The following is a 12388-nucleotide window of genomic DNA, read 5'->3' on the forward strand; positions in this document are numbered from 1 at the left end:
TTGTGCTTACCTCTCCTGTTTCCTAATATTATTTGTTGGGGACATTGTGCCCTCGTTTTGCTAGATGTTCTTCTTATTAGTCCTCCTCTCCCCAAGAATTATTTTCTAATTTATTGATACTGATGTTTTTAATCTTACTACTTTCTGCTTATTTTTTAAAACTTCCTTTTACTTTATGGTTAGTAACTTTTATCCTTGATCTTTCTTGTTTTTTTAAAAAATGCATTTAAGAATATAAACTTAACAGTAAGTACCACTTTTTCTTTTGTGGCACTTTTATTGTCATTCAGGTATAAATATTTTGTAATTCCTAGTTTTATTTTCTCTTTAACTCAGCAAGAGTATGCTTTTAGCTTTGAAACATTTTAAAATTTGTTATATGGTGGTTGATTCTAACATAGCTGAATTGAGATCAGAGAAATGCAGGTTAACATCCACTCTTTGAAATCTGTTAAGGCTTCCTTTGTGACCTAGTTAATACAGTTTTTGTAAATGTTCCTTTATGTATTTGGGGGGTGGGAAATGGACTTAATTGGATGATCTTTCTATATCCATTCACACTTATTGATTTGGTTTAGTTTTACTAAATTACAAATTTTTAATTATTACTGATCTGTCAGTTTCTGATAAAGGTAGTTACTCAAATCCACCTAGCGTTTACCGATTTTTTTCCAATATATTTTGAGGCCACTTCAATGAGTTGCATCTAAGTTCATGATTATTATGTATTGTTGGATTGTTTCATATATTATGTAGTATCTCTGTGTATCCTTAGTAATGCTTTTTTATTTTTGAAATTCTCTTTTGTTTGCCATTATTGTATCTGCACTAACTTTCTGGCTAATAGTTACCACTTTTTAAATTCAAAAAAAAAATTCTGATAAAATAATGTTTAAAATAGTTCACATACCCAAAACATCAGACTATGCCAAATTTTTTTCCCTTGCCTAGTGGGACTAAGGCCTGATTATGTTTTGTCTGACAGTTATATTCCATGTATACTTGTTTCTCTGTTTCCCTCTTAACTAAGCTTTTTGCTCTAAATGGATTATTCTCTGAGAAAAATTATTTCAAAGACTTGATAAGGGATATTGATTTGTGTTTCTTAAATTTTTTTAAATGGCATGAATGAATGTGTGTGTTTCTGCACAAACGTCTATACAAAGTAGCAACAAAAGGTTTTCATAATTTATTTCTATTGAGTAGATATTGTTGAAACAATGGTATAACTGGAGTTGGATAGAGAACTGTTTTTGTTCCCCCCCAGCGAAACATCAGACTTAGTTTTAATTTAGATAAATGTAAAAAAGTTTATCATTTAAAGTGAGAACTTTTTCTGTCTTGAATTTTTTCTTCTCAGTGGGTATCTTAACTTTGTAGCATGGAAGTTAAGAGCATTTCCCCAAAACTGTGGTTATTGGGAGTGGCTGTAATCTGGCCACTGCCCCTTTCCATTTCTTGACTGGGCAGAGGCTTGGTTTCCACTCTGAAAGCTGTCATGGTTTTTCCTTTTAGAGCACAGAGACTCAAGTGGTAAGCCTAAAAGTACCACTGAGCTGTGCACACTCTCTGAAATATATTTAGACTGTATTGATCATATATTTAATCATAAAGTAAAATACCTCCTGGGTGAAAGGACTTTTATTCTACTTTAGGTCCTTTTAGTAGTGTTGTAATTTTTAGCACATTATTTTTATAATAAAATAACTTACCAGAAATACAAGTTTGAAAAAAATGAGAATGTTACTACAATCCTACATATATGTACAATTAAGATTATAAGGCTTTCTTAACACAGCACTAAGTAACAAGATGTAGTTTACATTTAACTTGGGATACTCTAGTTCAGAAAGGTCAGTATTGTAATTCAAGTAACATGAATTCTTCCTATTAACTGGAGAAAATTAAAGGGAAGAGGAGGAGGGGTGCTAATATGATAGCAGTCCTTTTTATCTTACTTTCTTCTGGCTAAGAACCCTTGAAATCGATCTAATACAAACCCCTGGCTATGGAAAAGGACTTGAAGTGATAAAAGTTAAAACTTAATAATTTATAGTTGAAAATTTCAAAACTGTCACTTTCTTGTTTGGAGAATCTCTGCCAAGACGATAGAATTGTGGGCTCCATCCCTTAAGATTTTGATTTAGCTGATTTGGGGTAGGGCTTAGACATCTGAATTTTTGATAGTTTTGTTGAGTGTTCCTAGTTGTAAACCACTCAGGGCAATTGTAACAGTTTTGCTAAGGTTAAAAAAAAAACAACCACCACCTGTTATATAATACTATGTAATGAATGGATTTGGGGGTATCTTTTTCTTAGTTCCTGTGTGGAGTGGAGTGAACATTGCTGTGGTCTCTCCAAAGGTTCTGAACTCAGATAAAGGAACTGATAAAGACCTGAGCAGAAGGAAAATGTCCGCAAAGTAGTGGTTGCCAGGTAGTATGTTTTTTTTTGTTTATTTTTTTAGTTTTTTTTTCTGTACGCGGGCCTCTCACTGTTGTAGCCTCTCCCGCTGCGGAGCACAGGCTCCGGACACACAGGCTCAGGGGCCATGGCTCACGGGCCCAGCCGCTCCGCGGCATGTGGGATCTTCCCAGACCGGGGCACGAACCCGTGTCCCCTGCATCGGCAGGCGGACTCTCAACCACTGCGCCACCAGGGAAGCCCCCCAGGTAGTATGTTTTGTATTTTCAGTACCTTGGAAGTTAGCTGTAAGCCTGAATTGTGCCAGAGGGATGAGACTTGGGTCCTTTAAGTATATGTTGTTGTATCTGCCGGACTTTTCTTTCCTTAGCACTTCTACTTTTATTTTGGTGTGATCATATTCACATTATCAACTCTTAAGCAGTTAGGGACTAGACTAAGTCTGTCTCACTCACTGCTGAGCCTAACCCAGTATCTACCATATAGTAGGCACTCACTTGTTAACTGACAATGTATTTTTTCTAATTGTTGCTATATATTCTTTACAGTTGATAGTAAAATTGATTTCACATTAATTTTTGGATCTCCGTACTTACCGTCATAACTGTTTTCCTACCTTACATAACCAACTCCTATAAGAAATTCCTAGGAGAAATTATTGATGGAAACATTTCAGATTTGTGGCATTGTCAGGCTGCCGCAATATGGATGTTCAAAGACAAGTATTTCTTCTAAAATTAACTTATGTTCATGATTTCTTCCAACTCCACAGTGGCTGTGAGGTGATTAAAAAGAAATGGGGTGTTGCCCTACCTGTGTTGATTTAACAGAAAGTATTCTGAAGAATCTTAGGAGTGCATCCAGTTTCCACCATGAGTAAGGTAGGATATTTATGTTTGAAAAAATATTTAATATCAACATAAGATAGAGGTAAAAGAGCATTGAAGAAAATGTTTGAAGTTGATCTTATGGAAGCACCTCTCTTCCTAAAATCTGTTCTTTGCTGCTGCTGCTGAAGAGACAGAGACAAAGGGATGGTGGTAGAGGAGGAAGAGGCCTACCTTTGTAGACCTTTGTCCTGGCCTAGTGTGGTATTTCTTATACATTCTATTAGATAAAAGTCTTATTGCATCTTTATTATTTAACTGAGTGAACTAGCTCTACAAATATCTAGTAACATTGGGAACCACTGTGGTAGGTCTTGCCACATTTTGAGTTGTTCTCTAGCAGTTTCAGTGAGGTCCAGTGAAGAGACCTAAGAAAGAAGCACTGATCTCAAAAGTATTAGCAGTTGGTCTCCTGGGGAGGGGGAAGTTGGGGCCTGGGTAAGATCCCTCTGCTAGTTTGAACGGGAGAAGGTAAAGTAAAATGGAATTAAATCACTGGGAATAAAGTAATAGGAATTTTGAAGTGGGTTCCCTGATAGGAAGTGGTTTGGGGGCAAGGAGATAGGAAAAGGAGGGTTGGTCCCAGCAAACATGGCAAGAGGTTGGGGCCTATGTGGGAAGATGGCAGATGAATTTGAACAATAAATATGTCTAGTCATCTGTTTTAAATTGTTCTTTACTTGTATCTTTTTTTTTTCTTTGTGGCTCGTGGGCTCTAGAGCGCAGGCTCAGTAGTTGTGGCGCACGGGCCTAGCCGCTCCGCCGCATGTGGGATCCTCCCGGACCAGAGCTCGAACCCATGTCCCCTGCATTGGCAGGCAGACTCCCAACCACTGCACTACCAGAGAAGTCCCCTTTCCTTGTATCTTTTTCTGCCACAGTTCATACTACAAATCTGTTAAATAGTTCACCCAGCAACTATTGTTTCTCATATTGCAGACCTTTGTTAGAAAAAAGGAGAAAGGAATAATTTTTAAGTCTTTACTTTCAGGGCCACTATTGAACAAATGAATATACCTTAGTGTTCCATGTATCCTGGGCGAGAATGTTATTACAGACCTCATAAAGGTAAAGCTGACCTCTGCAGAAGAGGCCCGTCTGAAAAGGGTGCAGAAACTCTGGGAAATTCAGAAGGAGCGCAAGTTTTAAAGTTGCTTAAAACTACCATTCTGAAGTTATCGAAAGAGAGAGAGTGGTTAGTTACAGGATTAAATACGTCAAACTTTTGAATACACTCAAATTCCTAAAAGTCGGAAAAAAGAAGGAGGGAAGAGTGACTCCACTGTTTAGCCCCTCAGCTCTTCTATTTAGCATCCAAATGTTGGATGATACTTATTTTTTGTAATTCCTAAGTCACTGCATCAAATAAGGTATGTTGGTACCTCTGATGTACCAGTACTTGCCTTGTATATTATATATGTAGTTGCCATTTGGTCCAAAAGAATGTATGATGTGTGTTTATTGTGTTTAGAAACCGTGATTCTTTTCATCAAGCGTATGCTAATTATTTCGTTCTGGCTGGCTAATACAACTAAGTTCATTTTGTATGCTATAAAAAAGCTGTAACTTCCTTTACCATGTAAAAATAAATGTATACACAAAAATAACTCATTTAAACGTTAGCTTCAGGGCTTCCCTGGTGGCGCAGTGGTTGAGAGTCCGCCTGCCGATGCAGGGGACACGGGTTCGTGCCCCGGTCCGGGAGGATCCCACATGCCGCAGAGCGGCTGGGCTTGTGGGCCATGGCTGCTAAGCCTGCGCGTCTGGAGCCTGTGCTCCGCAACGGGAGAGGCCACAACAGCTAGAGGCCCGCGTACCACCAAAAAAAAAAAAAAAAAATGTTAGTTTCAAACCTAACACTAGATTAAACCTTGCTAGTTTCTATTCTAATAATTTTTACAAGTAGATTTTCATTTTTTAAGAAAAGATCTAAACTATATAAACTCTTCAGTGATGAGTGAGACCAAATGTCTTTCTTCTCTTGGGAGAAGTATAGAGTAGCTGTCTGGCTGCCTGAATACCTTAAAACATCTTAAATTAGAATGTTCATTTCTTTATAACCTCATGAACCTTCTAGCTCTCTCATTTTGACAGAGAAAATTCTGTTCTGCTAGATAAGCTTTTTAGGACATGTAGCTCATTGGATGGGTGGCCACAATCTTGACTACAGAACCACTCACCAGAAAGACTGACTTTAGATGACAACAAATGCAGAGAGGCAGTGTACACTGTACCTTCCTCCTTAATTGTGGCCAGACCATCTTGCCTAGTTAACATAAATTCTCAGGTGTGTAGCTTGGTACTGGCCACTCTGCTCCTTTCTTGATGAAAACAGTTAGTTACGGTTCTGTCAGGCCTGGAAAGGAAACAAATCTAGGCAGGACTAGGCAGGAACTGGTAGGAGGGTACCAGCCAGGACCTTTCACAAAAAAAAGTCACTCAAATCCCTCAATTTCAAATATTTGAAAATTTAGATTTCTGTGTGGTATTATATCCCATATTGAATAGAATTCACTTTATATGCTAGAGGATAAATAATGCTAAATTTCAACTCACGATGGATGATATACTTTGCTAAATTAGAAGCCGAGCTTCTTATTTAGGTTTCATCTATTTTTCCTAAAGATGTTCAGTAAAAGAGAAAAATTATGCAACAAATTTTATTTAGCATAGTCAGTCCCAACATTCAGCACAAAAAGAGTTTACAGAGGATAGAAAGTGCATTAATAAAAGCCAGTCTTTACCAAAAGAAAACAGAAAATATATTATTGATTCAAAATATTTTACACTTGAATGATAAACTGCAATAACTTATTCTGGGCACCTACTGATATAAGAGAAAGGAAGAGAAGAAAAGAATGCTTTAGAAGAGCTCAATCTCCAGCTGGTATCAGAGGAGTCAGTAGAGGTCACTGAGACCGGCAGTCTTTCTTGCTTTCTGCATTAGTGCCCTCAGCTGGAACTGTTTACGGGACAGAAGACGTACATGCTGTGAAGGGGGAAAAAGTTTCAACAGTTTAGACTGGCTCTGATCCAGGCCCAGGCATGAACTATCAGACAGTTTGTAACCTAGGTGGGAGCTAAGAACCTAAACTCATATCAACTTTCCTTTGGAGCCAATACTTTATTACATGTGGCTTTTTAAACTCACTGGATTGATGCTGGCAGGTTGTGTTAAGGAAAGTAGTCTTCTGAGACCCTATACAAAGGCCTTCTTCACAGGGAAAGCACCACATTGCAGGATCTGGCTCAGGAGTTCAAGCTGCACTTGAGACAACCAAGACGGCAGGGAAACATGTACTGTGATCCTAACAAAAGTTACAAAAAACTTTTGTACAAACTGTGACTGTTTGTTCCCACTTGGCTAAAAAAGGGGAAGGGCAAGGATGAGTATAGCACAAGGCCAGCTTTTGTCCAGTGCCTAGCAAACAGTGTACCTCTCTTGCCTCTCCATGTGTATCTTTCCCTAGGCTATGCCACCCAAGCAGGGGACAGTGTACAGAAAGGAAGTCCTCTCTAGGGTCCCAGCTATTCATGTGCTTGCACCAGGTCCAAGAGTGGTTTGGCCACACGCTCATAGTAAGACAGGCAAGATCAGCAAGCAACCTGACCAGCCTCGCATGTGCACTGAAGCATCAGCAGCAGCTGTACTGAATATCCAGAGGATGGCTGCTATTATTCCTAAAGCCATGCTCTTCATGACCCAACAGAGAGAAGTAGCCAAACTTGGCTTACAGATCTTCATGTCTGTACAATAGCATCAAGCCTGGAATATAACCTTTATTCAGAAGGGCTCTATTACCAGCAGGGCAAACCCAATACTTCCCAAGGCTGTTTGATTTGGGAAAACAGGTATAAAACTATGCAAGTCTAAAAAAATTAACAGAGGAAAAAAACAAAAACAATAAGGGTGGGGCAGTCAATGATCTCAGTTTAGATGATGTGACCTGAAAGAATCAATGGAAATCTGACTGTACCTCATGATCCACCCAGGCACAGTAGTAAGAGAGAAGGATTACATTTAGCTTGATGCTATCTCGTGGGGTGGGGAACTGCAGCCACTAGCCCACTTTTCTTCCCCTACTCAGATGATCCGCAGCCCCCTCTGTAGGTGGGAAGACACTGCTCACAGCCATTTATCTCACTTGCTCTCTTGGAAAGACAAAGAATTTTAACCCACCTCCTACAGAGAAACCCTCTTGATCTGTGGTTTTCAAGGTCAGTGTCTCTAAAACACATGTTCCGAAACCCTGGAAAGCAGAGCGAGGAAGACATACCTTCAGGAAGACGTCCAGGTCTATTACTCCCCGCCTCAAGGCTTCTCCCAGGTAAAAGATAGTGTCTTCAATAGCATTTTCCTCTGCATACAGATTTAGGATCTGTTTGTATAGTGGGGCTGTGGGAATGATAACTTCATCAATATCATTGTTTTCAGATTGATTTTCCATTTTCTCCAGAGCAGAACTGAGTTCTTCATCCTTCTTTCTCAAAAGTTCTATGTTTTTATCAACCTCAGCCTGAAAACAGAATAGTCCAAGCATGATGATTTTATACTAATTGTAATTATCTGCTTGTCAGACATCTACAATTCAACTTCACAGAAACAGACTTGCTAATAAAACAATGCTTAAACAACTCATGGATGAGATTCATGTATCACATTAGTCAAAGTTAGAGGAAAAGGTGTGCTCTAACATGCTGAGTGAAAACAGGAGATGCTGAGCTGAGCACTTTTGGTGGCAGTGATAAGCTTGTCACTTACCAGTGACAAATGATACTGCAAACTAAGCCATCAGACAAGACACTTTCCAGCAGGAGGTTCCTTACGTGAAAATCATAAAGGAGGTCCTTCTTTCAAAACAAGTGGCCATCTGCCTCAGAGGAATAACTTTCCCCAGTCTGTACAGATGATTCAACACATAGAACTCCAAACAGTTGAACTTTATTCACAAGATACAGCAGGTGGTAGTTGCAGGCTCTGAACTGTACTGGTGTCACTTTGCTGAACTTTTGAAAATAGCTGGCTATTGAGCAGCTCACTTTACACACTAGAACCATTTTATTAGAGTAATGTGTACATACAAATCACTTTCTCCAAAGCCCTCAAACACTTAATAACTCTTTACCCTTTCATCAAAAATGCACACTTGCTGGAACAAATTCTCCATCACAGGAATGAAAGTGAAGAGTGAAGCTGGCACTCAAATTATGCTAGTGCTTCTAATCACTAAACAAAAGAAGTCACAGGGCTGACTTGACTCATAAGGGCACAGCAGTCTGATAAAAATGTGAGAAAGCTTAAGAGCTAAAGGTTGCATACACTATGGGTTATTAAGTTAGAAGGGCTCACCTAGAAGGGGTCACCAAAGATACTTTAAATATAGTTCAAACAACATTTGGAAACAAAAAAGAACTGACCCTTAAGTTTGTACCCAGGGTCTGCAGATCTTTATCACGACTTAGAGCTCTCTCAAATTCTTATTTCCTAGTAACTGTCTGGTAACATCAAGCGCTCAAACAGTCCTCCTTTGGGTCAAAACATTATCCCCCGGGGTGAAGGTGCAAGCAAAACTCCTCTGAATACATCCACTCCCCAATCAAAGACTACATTCCAACCACAGGCTGCATTTTTTTTTTTTAACAAAGCTGTAGAGGAGCTATGTGAAAATGCTTAAAGGTGTGTATAATTTTCGGAACTCTTTAACTATACCCACAATGTTCAGGGTAACCACAGTATATACAGAACACTTTGCCATGGCTATGATTCAATCTAACTAGTACAACTATTCAATGAGTTACTTACTACTTCTTGATCTAAACGGGTAACCATCTCTTCCAGTTTCTGGTGACCTTTTTTCAGGTCTTCCTCTGTTCGTTTCAAGGCATTGAGCTCTGCCTGGGCACGATCCATTTCCTCCTTCATCCGCCATCTCAGTTTGTCACTGACTGCTGAGATGAGAGAGGCTCGGATAGTGTCCTCGCTGATTGTGCCATCCCTACTGGGACCTGCAGGAGAAAAAGGCAGAAACACTTGCTTATTTCCCCATCTCTTTCTATTCCTTTCACAAGAGCCATCACAAAACAGGACAAAATATGAGGCAACACTTTCAAAGTGTGAGGAAAGAAAAATTTTATGTCACAACTTCATAAAACATAACATTTAAAATCTGAGTTGATTCAGAAATACTTTCCCTGCAAGAGATTACTATTAATCCATATTTACCCACTTTCTTGCCTTAACGGCCCAAACAATTCGCTATTTTCTCAATGAGGCAGAGGCTCTATCCCTACAGATTACAGTTATTCCTAAGTCTCCAACAAATGGGACAACAAATTTATACCAAGGTAAAACATTTGATTCAGGTCCAGTCTATTCTCAGGCTTTACTGCTAAGCTGAAGGAGGAAGGAACCCACTCTAGAGGCCAGTAAGACTGAAAATGGGCAGAGTTTCCTTAAACTAATATACAGGTTAACATGGCTTCCCTTCTGTAAGACTTTTACTCCTTTACCCTTTACGAAAAGAACAGGAAAGAGCAGATGTGCAAAGGAGAATGCCATCCAAAATTCAACAACTGATAAAATTCTGCTTATTCTCAGATTCTTTACTCTTCTCTCCCAAATGTACCTTCCTAGTCAGTGTCTTATATAAAACTTACTCCTCAGATATTTTCTTCAAAAGGTCCTCCCTTTTAACTTAAGTATGGATACTCTTTATGACTGTCAATGTTCTTTAGTTAGGGTCCTAAATCAGCAAATGATAAATGGTATTTTCAATTATGTTTGATGATGGAATACACGTGGGGAATTATACTTACCTTTATTGCTTACAATGAATAAAGAATGATTACAGATTAACAAAGTATCGCTTCCACTTTGAGCTGAAAACTGTTATCACCTTGACGCTGAGTTCTGCTTACTAGGGGAAAAAAACCCTTCAAGTCAGTTTGTAAAAATGTACCCAGAGTCTCACCACTCATGTTCCCATCCATTATAGGCTCCTTCCTGGTACCAAGCAAAGCTGTTTCTTCAAGGAAACTGCACTGTCCAAACCACACCGCAACCAGCGCCACCTGTGCTCTTCAGCGTCCCATCTGATCACAACTCTCGCTATTCCATACACTGGTCTGGTCACTCTACTTTTTGTGGTTTTTGATTCATAAAGTTGTTTTCTCCCAGAAGCTGGTCCATACCCAGGATACCCTGAGTGCTTTTCTGGGCTTTTGTGAATGACACTGGGAGACCTTGGAGTTCTCAGGTGTTACAGGTTTCAAAAAAAGAGTCTAAATCTAGAGTTGTTTTTTTCCCCCCTTTTTCTTGTTTCCACCACAGAATAACTATGTTTTTTTTGACTTGGGTTCTACTAAAATGAGTAAAGACAGTGTCTCCCATGGCCAGGTTTTCCTGAGGAGTGTCATTCGTCCATCTGCCCTAAGGACACTGCTTGTACATGGTGAAGGGAAAAGCCCAATATCAGACTCTCCCGCTTAGAGTCTCCCTCTTTCCTGTTAGAAACCTCCTGCTGAGGAGCCCAAACAGTATCCATCCTCCAGTGTTTACAAGGAGGCAATTAATACTTCTGATTGATTGTTAAAATACAAATCCATATATTATATGCTTTTCAGAGTTCACTTCTGATTTTACAAAAATATGTCAGCGTATTATTTCGTATTTCTGAGAAGCAAAACTATTAACTTTCAGACAATGTGTGCTCTGGAATTCAGAGTTGTAAAGCCAGAGGGCAACCTGAGGTCTTGTTTTTCACATCCCTGGCCTCTCAACACCTGACTTTTCCGAAGTGTTCTCATCAATTTACCAGCTACTGCATCACCTCTGGGCTCATTCCACTCACATTTTCCTGTCATCTTCCTCTCTGGCCACCTCTTTATTCACAACCTCCTGTATAGACACCGGGATGACTCTAGCAACCTCCCCAAATTCATCAATTCTTATCTCCACTCATTCCTTTTCGTACCTTCGACCTCCCTTTCTTCCACTCCTGGTCCCAGTATCTCCCCTCAGTCCCAACTCCTTGCCCATCTCTCTTAGTCCTGTATACAGGCTGCCTGCCATGGCAGCCTCTCTCTCATTCTGTCAGATCACCAGGACTTCTAATTCCAAAGGCCTCACCTGCCATAACCTAACCCAAATCCTCAATCCTTTGGATTCTTTCAGAAAGCCTTAAGCCCTCCTTTTACCATTTTCCCACAAAGGCAAAAAAAATCCTCAGAACATCTTCAAGGATTGAAGGACCAGATGGGAGTCTTCCACTCTCTTCTCCCATTCTGCTTTGGAACAAGAATCCTAACCCTTTAATTATGTGCTTCACTCCTCACCATTCAAAAGTACTCGCCTCCCTTTCTCAGCAAGACAACTTGCTTTTCCTCTCAGTATGATTTAAAGACTTCGCTGTTTTAGGCAAAACAGCTGTTTTATTTTCTGATATAAATCGCACCAATGTTTCCTTAGGTCAGTCTCCCAAGGCAATAGAAATAAAAATGAAAATAAACAAATGGGACCTAATCAAACTTACAAGCTTTTGCAGAGCAAAGGAAACCATAAGCAAACTGAAAAGACAACCTACAGAATGGGAGAAAATATTTGCAAAAGATGTGACCAACAAGGACTTAAAATTTCTAAAATATACAAACAACTCATATAACTCAACAACAAAAAAACAAACAACCCAATCAAAAATTGGGCAGAAGACCTAAATAGACATGTCTCCAAAGAAGACATACAGGTGGCCAATAGGCACATGAAAAGATGCTCAACATCGCTAATTATTAGAGAAACGCAAATCAAAACTACAATGAGGTATCACCTCACACCAGTAAGAATAACCATCATTAAAAAGTCTACAAATAACAAATGCTAGAGGGTGTGGAGGAAAGGGAACCCTCCCACACTGTTGGTGGGAATGTAAGTTGGTGCAGCCACTGTGGAAAACTATGGAGGTTCCTCAGAAAACTAAAAATAGAACTACCATATGATCCAGCAATCCTACTCCTGGGCATATATCCAGACAAAACTATAATTGAAAAACATAACATGCACCCCTATGTTCATAGCAGCACTA

The 12388-nt window shown here is 39.4% G+C and overlaps 1 protein-coding gene and 1 pseudogene across 3 annotated transcripts in view; one reads left to right on the top strand and one right to left on the bottom strand.

Moving 5' to 3' along the window:
* LOC309965691 (L-lactate dehydrogenase C chain-like) overlaps positions 1–2715 on the top strand; it is a 41428-nt pseudogene extending 38713 nt beyond the window's left edge. Inside the window, exons 4-5 of the transcript in view lie at positions 1361–1533; positions 2320–2715. The product of the transcript in view is annotated as an L-lactate dehydrogenase C chain-like (transcript). The remainder of the gene's footprint in view (positions 1–1360; positions 1534–2319) is intronic.
* The window catches only part of TSG101 (tumor susceptibility 101), a 68490-nt gene that overhangs the window by 4432 nt on the left and 51670 nt on the right, over positions 1–12388 (bottom strand). The window contains exons 8-10 of one of the 2 annotated variants that reach the window (XM_082845350.1): positions 9115–9317; positions 7589–7828; positions 5990–6300 (exon numbers count right to left, since the gene is read on the bottom strand). In XM_082845350.1, coding sequence (XP_082701476.1) covers positions 6211–6300; positions 7589–7828; positions 9115–9317 — 533 coding nt within the window. In that variant the 3' untranslated portion in view covers positions 5990–6210. Of the gene's footprint in view, positions 1–5989; positions 6301–7588; positions 7829–9114; positions 9318–12388 lie in introns of those variants that run through there. The other variant, XM_082845351.1, reaches the window with a different exon arrangement.

The sequence above is a fragment of the Leucopleurus acutus genome (assembly GCF_964270905.1).
Source record: "Leucopleurus acutus genome assembly, chromosome: 8".
Lineage (NCBI taxonomy): Eukaryota > Metazoa > Chordata > Mammalia > Artiodactyla > Delphinidae > Leucopleurus > Leucopleurus acutus.